This window comes from Sardina pilchardus, chromosome 12 (genome assembly GCF_963854185.1).
Source record: "Sardina pilchardus chromosome 12, fSarPil1.1, whole genome shotgun sequence".
NCBI classification, from domain to species: Eukaryota; Metazoa; Chordata; class Actinopteri; order Clupeiformes; family Clupeidae; genus Sardina; species Sardina pilchardus.
In genome coordinates, this window is record NC_085005.1 from 6,724,289 (window position 1) to 6,738,420 (window position 14,132).

Consider the following 14,132-nt stretch of genomic DNA (forward strand, 5'->3'; position numbering starts at 1 on the left):
CCTACCTGCGCACAAGGCCACATCGAAAGCACCGGTAACTGTTGTGGAAGTTTTCTCTCCTCCCATTTCCTTAAAACTGACGCACTTTGACGCTCTATGTAGCCACCGTGTGTGCCCTGCATCGTTTCCACACTGCTGTGGCTGCCGAGCAGTGTGGACCTAGTTCAGGGGGTACACAGTTACTTTTTTCTTCGAATATTTAAAGAGACGGTTAAATACTGATTGGATTTATCTTATTTTGACAGTCGGAGATAGCCCTCTTCTCTTTACTCGTTCTCATGAACGTTTAGCTGCGTTTTCGGCTTTTCTCTGCATCCGCATAGGACATTTAGCTAACCGGCGTGTTCTTCACGTGGGTCTCCTGCCTCCATCTAATCTTTCAGCCGGTTCCGTTCATTGAAAGAGAAAGTAACTCGGCGACCGGCATTAGAACGGCTTTCGTGATTTACAGTTTCTTCGGAGTGGTTACATAACGTTACAGTATAATAGCATTCAGCTATGTCGGAGAAAATGGCATCCTTGATTTTAGAGGACGGGACCACGTTCCAAGGCCGTCTCTTTGGGGCTGTTGCATCCGTGTCTGGTGAAGTTGGTAAGTCGTCATCACTATACCATATGTTTCATACAGCAAAGGTTCAACTTCAGGTGGCCATATTCTGTTCTTTTTAAAAAATATGGACTCATTCAGACGCCGTGCAATAATGTTCCACGTCAAGACAGCGTTAATCAATCTAGCTTCAAGTTAGCTAGTTAGATTAGCAGGGTGCCAACCAGGGTTAACCAACGTGGGTGCCTATTCACCTACTCCGCGGGATTTCTTTGGCGCTTTGTGGTTCAAGATCTTCGAGTGGTATTCATAAGCATGCGCACTTTAGTCCAGCGCAGGTTGAACATGTAGCTCTCAACTCAATTAGATGATCAGGCATAACTTGTTTCACAACTATTTGTTTAAGACGCTTACAATTATTACATTTTTTTTAATTATTATTATTTATGCAATTAACTGGTCATTCGAATAGATTGAGAAATATAAATAGGTTACACTTGTCGTTGTGGCATACCAATATGAGCTACTTGTTCAGCATTTTGCTTTTTTCCCCCATGATGTAATGAAATGGACAAAATTACTCATTACTAATCATGAAATCATGACTTTATAATGACGTAGCCCTACACAGTTGCTTTCACTGACCATCAAACCACGCCCAAATTACCAAAATATGGCATAATTGCTTTAGGCCTATAAACACATTTATTTCCTTATTGTGAAATGTGAAATGTAGCTCTTTTCTTTAATAAAGTAAATGTATGGAGAACACATGGAGTCATACAGCACCACCCCCACACCCTCTACTACCACCACCCCCACCCCCACCCCCTCTACTACCACCACCACTACACCCCCTCCCCCAGAAAAATGGTATCTCTAAACATGCACCTGTTATGTGCAGTTTTTCAGACCGGGATGGTTGGTTATCCAGAGGCACTCACTGACCCCTCCTATAAGTGTCAGATCCTGACCCTTACCTACCCTCTCATCGGGAATTATGGCATCCCCAAAGACGAGGACGGAGAGTTTGGACTCAGCAAGGTGCTCAGAGAAAGCCGCTCACTCACAACCCTTGCCACTAATCTGTTGTTTATGCCATAAAATTGATGATATTGCATATCAATGCTGAATGTTTTTCAGTAGTTAGTGAAATCCCACTTATCATTATTTTACAAAATTAACCGATTAATCCATGTAAAACTTCAGAGATCTATGGGGCCACTACAGTAGCTCCTAAATTGTAAGCATTTATGCCCGTACTGGGCAGCATTACAGCGTTAACTTTTGATCATGTGTGTTGACCAGTGGTTCGAGTCCCCCAGGATCCACGCGGCAGCGCTCATCGTTGGCGAGCTGTCCCAGAACCCGAGCCACTGGAGCTCCGCCATGTCTCTGGACCAGTGGCTCCAGGAGCAGGGCATTCCTGGGCTGCAGGGTAAGGCACGCACTCCGACCCTCTCGGACCCTCTCATTCTCCACCATGTAATTATAGGGTGCCTCTCATTTGCTCTTTTATACACCCTCCCTTCCTTCCTTGATCCTCGTCCTCACTGATCTAGTTAAAGAATGATGGGGCGGCAACAATGGGATAGTCTATCCAGTGTTGGTTATAGATCAGTGGGAACGAGCCTTGAGGGCCGAGGATCGAGGAGAGAGTTTGAGAGCCACCCACAATGACTGGCGTTGCCCCTTGAGGCGTTGCAGTCCGACCGCATGTGGTTGAGACTGTGTCAGAAGGTGGCATAGAGGAAAAAGCTCTAGGTCTACACTTGTCACTCATAATGCCATGGGTGCTCAGTTTGAGTAAGAGACGCAACATGAACAAATGAAAAAAATAATCTTCCAGAAAAAGTAAGGATGATCATATATATTAACCATGGTTTCCTTTAGGGAGAGGAAAGGAAACCGTCACAAATATATTTATTGATTTATGAATCACTCAGCATCTGACCTATTGAGTAATATCAACACATGGCTTATTGCACCACTGAATCTGCCTCTAACCTGCTGGGCACATGTTGAAACATTTCATGTTAATACAGGCGTGGACACTCGCCGCCTGACCAAGAAGATCCGTGAGAAGGGCACCATGCTGGGGAAGCTGGTGGTGGAAGACACCAAGGCCGAGAGTATTCCATTTGACAATCCAGACACCAGAAACCTGGTTAAAGAAGTCTCCATGAAGGTAACGTCTCAGTGTGTGTTCACTCAAACAGTTCATGTGAGTGCACTGCATGCTTAAGATGCAGCTCATGCATCAAAGTATAAGAGGGACAAAGAAAACATATACATACATACATACAAGATACGTAAATCTGAATGTAGATATACAGTACTATCTATCTATCTATGATGATAATCTATCTACCGTAATTACCGGTACCCAACTATTAGCCGCGGTTTATACATTGATTTTGCAAAATTTCTTCCGCTATGGGGTTAATACAGGGGGGCAGTTAATATGGTTTTGTTAATTTTAACTTGCATAAAACACTGGCCTGCGGCTTATATGCGGGAAATTACTGTATATATGGAGAGAGAGAGAGAGAGAGAGTTTTTTGACTGCTTGAGTAGCATTGCATTTACAGATACATTTGTTAGCATTTTATCCTTGAGGTCTTATGGCCATTTAAAATATATATTTATAAACCATCACCGCACACTGATCTGATGGGCTATTAAGAATTGTTTATTAGTTCACTCCTGATGAACAATTCTTAATAGGCTGCTAGACCAGTGTGTGCAGTGATGGTTTCTATTTTTGTGAAGTCTGATATTCGAGCGCATCGCCAGCATCTGCCATTGGAAAATGGCCCAGTGCACAAGGATTGTATCTTATTTGCTCATGGCTACGTATTAAATGTGTTCCTCCTCTGCTCTCCTCTCCTCTGCTCTCCTCTCCTCTCCTCTGCTCTGCCTTGCTCTCCTCTCTTCTGCTCTATCTGGTGCGGTTGTGTGGCGTATGACAGGAGCCCAAGGTGTTCAACCCTGAGGGCAGTGTCAGCATTGTGGCGCTGGACTGCGGTATCAAGTACAACCAGATCCGCTGCCTGTGCCAGAGAGATGCCCGGGTCACTGTGGTCCCCTGGGACCATCCACTGGACAGCAAAGGTAAGTCACAGTGGCAGTTACTGTATACTTAAAAGAGAGAATCCCGCACACTGTCCATTACGCATGCAAACATTTGTTCACAACGTCGTGGATCAATGGATTTAATAGGCACAAAGTATCCTGCAGTATGGATGAAGTGTAATGAGATTTTGTTTTCCTAGCTGTAGCTGACAATAAGCCACATTCTTCTGAGTCACTGCAGTATGATTTAGATTAGATTCAGACTTTGTCATTGTACAGAATACAAGTGCAAAAGACAACAAAATGCGGTTTCAATAATTCAATAATTCTCTTGTTTCTTTTTTATGCTTTTTCTTGCAGACTTTGACGGCGTGTTCATCAGCAATGGCCCAGGAAACCCAGAGTTCTGCAAGGAGACAGTGGAGAACCTGAGAAAGGTGGTGTGCGTGGAGAACCCAAAGCCCCTTTTCGGCATCTGCCTCGGCCACCAGCTCCTCTCTCTGGTCATCGGGGCCAAGACCTACAAGATGAAGTAAGTCACACGCTCAAACCGCTGACTGGCCATCAGGGGATGACCTGGAACTTGCTCGGACTTGCGGGGCGGTGGTAGCGTAGTGGCTAAGGAGCTGGGCTAGCACGCAGTAGTCTGAAAAGCTATGGATTCAATTCCTGACTTCCACCGTTGTGCACTTAACCAATGCCCTTAACCCCAAGTTAATTCGGAGACAGTGGCCCTTGTAATATAATTGACATACGTAAGTTGCTTTGGGCAAAAGTATCTGCTACATAAATATACGTACGTGTGAAAGAAAGAGTTATGTGGAGTGGAGTTGCTGTCCACACTCTAAAGTTGTGTGGTTTTGAAATTCATGAGAGCTTTTGAGAGAGGTCTGCAAAAGCTGCTGCCTACGCTAGCATGAATTGTGTGGCCTCCTCAGTATCCATTGCTATTCGGAACACTATATCCCCTTTCTTCCTCTCCATCAGTTTTGTCTCTATCCCCCACTCCCAATCTCCCTCTCTCTCTCTCTCTTGTCCTAGCTATCTCCTCTCAGTCTGTCTGTCTCTGGGAGCAGTCTGGTGTGAAACGCTGTTTTTTTGTCCTGCTCAGCGGTCTTGGCCACAGATAATAGACTGCTAGCAGCGCTGAGGGAGAGCCAGTATGTTTTGCTAAGGCGCCTGGGATGGCTACTTTGTTAGCGCCCCGCTCAAGGTCACCCTGAAATGCCCGAGTCTCCTCTCGTCCCGCTGGCATTCCTGAGCCCCGTGCAGCTGGCTGGTCAGCGGGTTCACACGACCCGTGGCCATCGGGGGGCCTCCCGCTTACATCCTTCACAGCTAATGCTGAGTGGGTGGGCATATACAGTGCTCAGGGGCGTTATGACAAACAGCAGTGACATTTGCTTGCAATCGCCCCATCTTGAAGGAGAAGGTGGCTTTACGCTTTTTGTTGGAGGTTGTAGAAGGAATCTTTGTCAAACGTTGTGTGGTCACCAAGGCCATTTCATAGCTATGCGTTGTCACAATGTAACCACAATATCGAAATGTGTGTGTGTGTGTGTGTGTGTGTGTGTGTTTTTTTAAAAAAATGTTTAACAAGTTCAGAGAGTAGACATGGTTTATGAAAACGGATGAGAGGCGTTTGGTCCACTCACTGTGGCTGGTGATTTTTGATTGTGTGTGTGTGTGCGCGCAGGTATGGAAACCGTGGCCACAACCAGCCATGCATCCACAAAGGCACCGGACGTTGCTACATCACCTCTCAGAATCATGGCTTCGCCGTTGACCCCAAGACCCTGCCCACAGGCTGGGATGTACTCTTCACCAACGCCAACGACCAGAGCAGCGAGGGCATCGTCCACAACACCAAACCACTCTTCAGGTGCAGTACTACAGCACTACCACCATTATGTTTGATCTTTATGGGTGTGTTTCATGAAGTGTGGAAAAGTGCTTTTCAAAACACACCAATACTCATTACACTACTCACAAAAAGTTAGGGATATCTGGCATTCAGGTGGCATTTAATGTGTCAGTACAGAAAGTACTGAAACATTGAAATGTTGGACATGCGCATTTACAAATTTAGAGAAGACCGAATGAAGTTCACCTGTAAAGGTTATACTGAATTTTAGGTTCATCCTGAAATTTCACCCGAAAGCCGAATATCCCTGACTTTTTGTGAGTAGTGTACTTTGTTATCTGTATTTTGATTGTGAGAAGGTGCAGTCATGAAGACAAAATGGTGAGGTTATTTTGGGGTCAAACATTCTGATGTTTGGTGCTGTTTATGTGATCAGTTGTCTCTTATTCCCACAGTGTGCAGTTCCACCCTGAACACATGGCTGGCCCCACTGACCTGGTCAGCCTCTTCGACGTGTTTCTGGACACCGTCAAGGATTTCAAGGAGGGCAAGAGTGGGAAACCAGGCAAGAGATCGGACTTTTATGACTGATAAAATCTGAAGAGTTTTTCCCCCTAAATGCTCTATCTTCCATTTTAAATTGTTTTGATTTTTGAAAAGACTTTCAGACTTTTATGACTAATAAAATCCACCTAAATAAATGTTTTGTTTTTCCTAAATGCTATATCTTCCATTTGAATGGATTTTCATAAATTGTTTTTTTTGCTGTCATTTGATTCATCTTTACTTAATCAAAACACAACTGCAATTTCATTGATATTACCTAAAATGCACAATTAAATGACTTGAATTAAATTGACTTTTTAATGTTTTTTTTTTTTTTTAAATGGAGAGCCATCACCATTTCCCTTGTCTTCTAATCTACAGTGAAGGAGAGGCTGACGGAGCACCTGGCCTTCCCAGGCTCCCCTGACCCTGACGCCTTCGTCCGTCCCCACAAGGTGCTCATCCTGGGCTCTGGAGGGCTGTCCATTGGCCAGGCTGGCGAGTTTGACTACTCCGGGTCTCAGGTGAGTGGACCGGGAAAGTAAACAAATCCTGCTTACAGTATGTGAGAAGTAGAGAATTTATGACGTAGTTAAGGTATGTGATGTGACACTGCTTAACCATACAGTGGGTACGGGTTGAGAATGCACCTTCTCCCGCGGGACTCCCGAAGAGATCCCGCAGGCCGTCAAGCCGATTTTTTTCGAGGCTAAGGCAATGTACCCAAACAACCACCGGGTGGCAGAAAGTTTCATCCCGCATTTCAAAATGATGAAGACCGCATATCCGTCAATAGTCGACTCCTTAATCTCATTTAATCATTACAATGAATGAAGGTGATGACTGGCGAAATTATTCAAACGACGTTTCAATGAACCATTGTTGAAATGAATGAAAATGGTTATAGAAAATCGCCTGCAGCCTAACGCCGACACAGCTGATTCTTTGATTGATTCTAAGCTGTTTTGATGTAGGGGATGGGTAAACTGGCGCGCTACAAACATGTTACCAATCAAATGTAATATTAGTAGGACTAGCCTACTTAGACACTTTAGTCATAGGGAATGTTGCCATGTTAATTTGGGCTAGAAGTGCTTGCTTGTGGTGGCGCTCCTGTCCGCTGCTTCTCCCGAATTGTGTGGCAAATTTGTCAGCAATCAGCTTAAATGTCAAATCATATTTATTTCTCTTTGTCGCCATGGTATTGGGGGAAACGCGGAGAAACGAGACGGTCAGTCCTCGTATTTTTTCTTCGCGTTTCGTTATAAGAAATATATAGGTAATAGTTAGTCTTCTTCCGTATTGAACAGATAGGCTACGGGACGCTCTTTGTTCCGTATTTTAAGGAACTACTCAATGTACACACACTACAATGAAAAACACACAAAGAAATCGCTAAACATATAGCCTACAACCAAATGACACTTTAATGCAGCGTTTCTCAAACTATGGGCCGCGAAACGTGGAGACTGCTGCTGGTCCGCGAGACATGGAGTGAAATTAGGTCCGGTGATCTGATAATTTGCTGCGCAACTGACCAAGCAACCGCGGACCGACAGAAAAAGAAAGCAAACGTTGCTATCGGGAGGAAATGCTTGCTAATTTTATGTGTTTAAACATAGAGCCATACAATTAGGTGTGTGTGTTATTATGATAATTTTCGAGCATAACTGCTTGTCCATAGCTCAGTGACAGGTGTTAATAGCCTTGCCATAAGCACTGCTGTGGAATGCAGGTGCTTCTTTTATTATGCGGTTAGAGCATAAGCGCTTACTCATATAGACCAGGGGTCTTCAACCTTTTTCAGCCCAAGGACCCCTTGGCTGTGAGAGAGACTGAGCACGGACCCCCACACCTGGCACACCTCAAATCATGCCTATCGTTTGAACCGTCAGTCATTAGTGCCTACATGCATGCACGTACGCACACGCACACACACGAACGCACACATTCTAAACATAAGTTATTATTAACAGGGGGGTAACTGCTTTATACAACTCGTTTCTGATAATTCTTTACATAGTGTTGCATAAACTCGCCCTATAATAGAATGAATGTCACAAGGGTCAACTAAGGTGGATATGTAAGGGATAATCAACGACGCACCGTGCGTTTCTAGGAAAATAATGCACGTTTTAAGTGTTAATAAGGTCCCGACGCCGCAGGCATTATTGCAGTGCATTATTTTCCTATAAACGCACGGCGCGGAGTTGATTATCCCGTTTATACCACTGCTACTATCATTTTCGTTTATATTGCCGCTGTCTTAGATACAACGTTGCTGTGTTTACCGTTACATTCACATTGGCGAATTAATATTCAAGTGTGAGAAGCTCTGCTTTAACCCTCTCTGGTGGTATAAATTCAGCTAAATTCAGGCAAAGCTTCATTTGCTCAACCTGATACAGACAGAGAGCCTCTGCATCTTGTGTAAATATAACTTGTCTTAGGCTACACAAGGAAACACAAACACACCAGATTATCGTTATCGTTTCATTTTGATGGTATGACATCGCGGAGAACGTTGGATTAATGAATTCACGCAGAACGCCTTGACCCCCGGTTGAAGACCCATGATATAGACCAGGGGTTCCCAAACTTTCCCATGACAAGGCCCCCCAAATACCACTAGATTGTGGCCAAGGCCCCCCTTTTGCATGATGTTGTATTGAACCCATTAACGATACGCCAAATGTAGAAATAAGTGAATAAAATAGGCCTATATAGGTGAAAATCTATTTCATTTATAGGCTTTGCAATAATAACACTTGTATTTAGGGATGTAATGGTATTACACGGTTATAGTGACCAAAATTATCACAAATGTTAAAAAAAAAGCACAAGCTGAGGCCTACACAAGCTGAAATAGTTTTAAAAAAGTGTGACAGTTCCATTGCAAAAAATATAGGCAAAACCTTATTGCCTTAAGCGGGATACAGATCATGCACAGTGACAATCCTAGTCTCTGTTCAACCCTCCAAACACACAAACTGGCTTGTCTTGTTTCTATTTCATATTTTGAATTAATATAAACGTTATATATTTTGCTAACATTTATAGTATCTTTAGGATCTGCATAAATAGCCTACTTATAGCTGAAACTATTCAGTCATTTGAAAACTTCACATTGATTACACTTGTCTTGAATGATATCACAGGGATGGTGTGTACAGTAGATCTAATTGAGTGCCTGTCACTTTAAAAAGTCCGTGAACGTAATTAGGTTTCATTCGGTTTTAGGAAAATATCACGCATAATTCAAGGCTACATATGGTTTCATTACATAAAATGAATGTTCAAAAAACTAACAAAGTAAAGAAAATATTTCTGGTATCATAGAAAAGATAAGTGTCTTGCAATGTTAAATTCTATGATTTAGGTAGGTTACCGTAGCATGGGATTGTGTGTTGTCCCGTTCACTTTTTCCTTGGTCATGTTTAATTGGCCGGGTGCTTAAGTTACTCTACCATGCCTTTGAGTTTGGTATATCTGTTATATGTATCCAATGAGTGACAACCAGTGCTCAAAATAAAACGTTACGGTATTCTCCTGATAATGGATTTAATATGAATGTACATAGATAGACGCAGAGTGGCCACAGCGCACGTTTGCGGTGAAAATGTTCCGCCTTTTAAAATGTGTATGTAGCCTTATCCGAATCGTGGTTAAATCCATCAAATTAGACAACAGAATCAGTGCAGTTTTGCTTCATAGTAGCCTACCAGGCTTATGTCAAAAGCAGGCTCGGATGAAGCTGGAAGGAATTTAACATACGGTTTCCAGGCCGTGGTTATCAACCGCGATAATAATGATAGGCCTATTTGAAATGAACACGGTAATTGTTAACGTCAACACCGGTAGCCTAATCGTTAGGCTACATCCCTAAAATACAAGCAGGTAGCCTCTACAACAAATTATTATAATGGTATTTCATATCAATACATACAATAATAGAAATATTCTATGATTTTTTTTATTTATTTATTTTTTGCTTAATTACAGTATATTTTCATCCAACTTGCTGCGGCCCCCCTAGCGCCCCCTGGCGGCCCCCCAGGGGGCCGCGGCCCCCACTTTGAAAACCACTGATATAGACTATAACTCAGGGACAGGTGCAAAACCACCAACTGGGATGGATCGAAGGGCAAGCAAGCACTGCCACACAACGTGAAGGCCTTTGTGTTGTCAACACTAAACAGAAAGTTTCCTACGATGGGGAGAAGTGGCCGCAAGGACTGCATCGATAAGATCAACGAATGCCTTCGCAAGCCCCAAAACCCCGGTGATACATTTTCTTTCCTTTAATTCAATAAAAAAATGTTTATCTGAAGAACTTTTCTGAGGTTGTCTTGTCTACCAAATCCTAAACTTAAATAGCGTAAACATTTTATCTTATGAAAAAACTCTTAGGGGGAACAGTTAGGCAGCCCTTCCTCCATATCGTAGTAGGCCTATAGGCAATTTATTAGAGGGGTCAAAAAAACTCATAAAGTAGGCTAGCCTGCTACTTTTTCCAGACTAAATGTGTCACTTTAGTGATTGGCTCTTTCAAATGCAAATGAGGTGGATGGGCTTTTGAATGGGCCTGCTGCAGGTGAGAGGACAAATCCTAAGAATTTGTTGTTTTTACAAAGTGCCACTATCATTGGCATATTCTCTTAAAACAATACATAAGTTTAGAGCGAACGTTTCAACTATGTTTGCCATGATAGACAAAAACACTCAAATAAAACAATAGCCTAAAAAATAACTGTAGTGCGTAATGGACACGGCTCTATACCCTAAATAATTTTCGAGGTTCGCCATTTGGTAAAAAGCCAGGTCTATATATATATAGAGAGAGAGAGAGAGCGAAAGAGAGAGAGAGAGATTCATGCATTCTGCATTACCGTGACCCTATACCTTGGATGTTTTTTTTTCTCATTGGAATACAGCAGGACAGGATGCCTTTTATCTATCAAACGCAAAAGCTGAGATTGTTGGAAGGACTAGGCTACTCAACAAACTTGTTTTTCGTTTCTGGGAGATCTCGTTATCGTTTTGGATTGTCGGATTTTATACTTATTGTATATATATAGGATGAACAAAGTCCATGGATTTGCTATATTAAATCCAGTAGCCAAATAAGTAGGCTATGTGCCACGTCCGATTTCGCAAGTGGTGTAGTAGGCCTAGGCTACATTTAAAAATCGACAGCCGTATGTGAGATCCATTTCATGAAGAGCAATTGTCTTGTGCGATCATGCCCCCTCCCCCACACCCGTCTAACCAGTTCACTACATTATAGCCTACCTATATGTGGCACTGAGGACGACTGCCTCTCCCTCTTCTCTCTCGACAGACACCTGAGCCCGACACTATGTCAATGTAAAAATGTGCGTGAGTGTGCGCTGAACCACAAATTCACATAGGCTATTAACTTTTCTTTTCAGCAGACATCTCAAACATAAAAAAAATCGCAAAACAGAAAATCTTTCATTTTTTAATAAAACGACAACTTTTCTCTTGATGAGTTCCGGAGAGGTTCTTCGAGTGGGTTTCGAACCCCGATCGCTGGCGTACCTTGCACATGCTCCAACCAGTTCCGCCACAGCTCGATTGTTAACACTGTTATGCTTTATTCGCGCCATGGACTTGAAACGCCGATCAAAAGTTCTGACATGTTAAACTGACGTTAGTTATTAATTCACCACATGATAAAATGCTGTCATATAGCTTGATGCCCAGCAGCCTATGGTAGTCTATGCCTATCTCTGAATCAACATGAACATGCATACGATACATACGTTGCTAGAAACTTATATAGTTATAGCTAGGCCTCCTAGTCGATGGTTACAATGAATCACCCTCACTGCCCTATCGCATATCTGACCATCCATTGTTACAATGTTACAAAATGCGCGATCTTCTCCATGCATGTAGCCTACGGTTATAAGTAAAGTGACAAGCATAGGCATGTATTAAAGAGATTTCTGTTAAATACATTTTATTTTCAGTCGTCAAAAGTGGTGGGGACAAAATCTGTGATAACAAGTGCTGGGCACATGTAGGCTACCCAGCGTCGCCGGTTAAAATGAACATGCCTCCGTTTTAAAATAGCCTATACACGGAAATGCGGTCTTGTAGGCTAACCGTAATGAATTCATGAATTAATCTAAGGTTGCCTTTCGAGTATTTCAGGTTGAATTGAAGGCTATTTCCTTCTGATAGGCCTATAGGCGATTTTCTAAAACCATTTTCATTCATTTCAACAATGGTTTATTGAAACGTCGTTTGATTAATTTCGCCAGTCATCACTTTCATTTTAATGATTAAATGAGACGGATATGCGGAGCATTTCTCTCCCCCTCCATTGACCAAAACGTTGCTCTGGCATCTCTGCTGGACTGACTGAGTTATAGGCTACGTCGAGTGAGAGAGCTGTGAGGTAGGCTGTAAACATTCGAAAACTCTGCAACTGCAATCTAACATGCCGAGCGTCATGTCTCTTTTCTCCGCTTGTCACCAGCGCGGTGTCCTCGGGTTTTTCCATGAGCCGAACCTTCATATTATTAGGGCGGTCTATGTTGCCCCCTTGCGGTTGCAGTTTTCCCGATGCTTCGGGAGTCCCGATGTGCGGGAAAGAAAGGAGCATTCTCAACCCGTACCATCTGTACAAATGCATATTATTTACTGCACTCATATTTGCCTTGCATAAGTAGCATCTTAGTATGATAGTTTTAGGTCTTTCTGTACAACATGCACTTAGTTAATTAAGCATTTTTGTATGGTTTGGAGTATGGTTTGTATATTATAGTGGTTGTTTTGTCATTAGGCTATTGCTTAAATTGTTCACTGTTAAATGTAATTATAGTATTGTTTTTATTTGTATGTTGCTTTGGACAAAAGCATCAACCAAATCCCATACTCATCTTCATGTTTACACTGCGCTACCAAACACATGTTCTGCTCAACACCCACAGGCCATCAAAGCTCTGAAGGAGGAGAATGTGCAGACGGTGCTCATCAACCCCAACATTGCCACCGTGCAGACCTCCAAGGGGCTAGCCGACAAGGTCTACTTCCTGCCCATCACCCCAGAGTATGTTACACAGGTAAGAGAACGCATCACTCTAGATTATGTTGCCCAGGTAAGAGAACGCATCACCCTAGAATATGTTACACAGGTAAGAGAACGCATCACCCTAGAATATGTTGCCCAGGTAAGAGAATGCATCACCCCAGATTATGTTACCCAGGTAAGAGAATACATCCAGTACTGTTGTGTGTTACAAATTTGTATGTTATCATTGAGCATTCCAGTCTGACAGACAACCTAACTGAAGACCTGACAGACAAGCTACTTAAACAGATAATTGTATGTTAAGGAGTCAGTGAATAGCCTGTCACTAAAGGAAGAAAAAGGAATTGGGACATAAGTCCATAGGGACCATTTATACGTATATACTCCTGTCCTGACTATATCTTGCCTGTGTTCTTTAGGTGATTAAAAACGAGCGGCCCGACGGAGTTCTGCTCACCTTCGGGGGCCAGACGGCGCTGAACTGCGGCGTGGAGCTGACCAAACGCGGGGTGCTGGAGAAGTACCAGGTGCGCGTGCTGGGCACCCCCGTCTCCTCCATCGAGATGACGGAGGACCGCAAGATCTTCGTGGAGAAGATGGAGGAGATCAACGAGCACGTGGCCCCCAGCGAGGCTGCGCTGTCCGTGGAGCAGGTGAGCTCAGCGCCTGGGGCTCCGATCACAGGAGAGCCACTACAGCATGACCGGGGACAACTAAGATGGAGTGATTATGGATTGAGAGTTGAACTTTATCTGTTTGTAGTGGAGGAAGGCATATCGCTTAATCAGAATTAATCAGAAAAAATTTAGCACTACTGTTGGCATTCTTGTATACCGTAAAACTTCAAACAATAGCCGAGTCCCAAATAGACGCATGTCTCTTTTAAACGCCTGGTGTGGCTACAGATTTGGGGTAAAAGCCGGTCTCCAACAGAAGCCTGGTCTGTTTTTTTAGTTTCGGGTTGTATTTATTCTTATACCCGTCAGATCGCCAGCATGGTGCAGATTGCGCACACTACATTTATAATTGCATGACTG

At 43.2% G+C, this 14,132-nt stretch overlaps 1 protein-coding gene and 1 non-coding gene across 3 annotated transcripts in view; both read left to right on the forward strand.

Moving 5' to 3' along the window:
* Positions 1–111: 111 nt before the first annotated feature.
* cad (carbamoyl-phosphate synthetase 2, aspartate transcarbamylase, and dihydroorotase) overlaps positions 112–14,132 on the forward strand; it is a 38,513-nt gene continuing 24,492 nt past the window's right edge. For both annotated transcript variants that reach the window (XM_062550525.1, XM_062550526.1), the window contains exons 1-11: positions 112–592; positions 1,452–1,591; positions 1,856–1,985; positions 2,593–2,735; positions 3,520–3,661; positions 3,983–4,154; positions 5,319–5,504; positions 5,942–6,051; positions 6,414–6,556; positions 12,995–13,126; positions 13,515–13,748. In XM_062550525.1, coding sequence (XP_062406509.1) covers positions 499–592; positions 1,452–1,591; positions 1,856–1,985; positions 2,593–2,735; positions 3,520–3,661; positions 3,983–4,154; positions 5,319–5,504; positions 5,942–6,051; positions 6,414–6,556; positions 12,995–13,126; positions 13,515–13,748 — 1,626 coding nt within the window. In that variant the 5' untranslated portion in view covers positions 112–498. The remainder of the gene's footprint in view (positions 593–1,451; positions 1,592–1,855; positions 1,986–2,592; positions 2,736–3,519; positions 3,662–3,982; positions 4,155–5,318; positions 5,505–5,941; positions 6,052–6,413; positions 6,557–12,994; positions 13,127–13,514; positions 13,749–14,132) is intronic.
* LOC134098592 (small nucleolar RNA SNORA17) lies at positions 2,233–2,333 on the forward strand. The gene has a single exon (XR_009941088.1). It is a non-coding gene; the product is annotated as a small nucleolar RNA SNORA17 (small nucleolar RNA).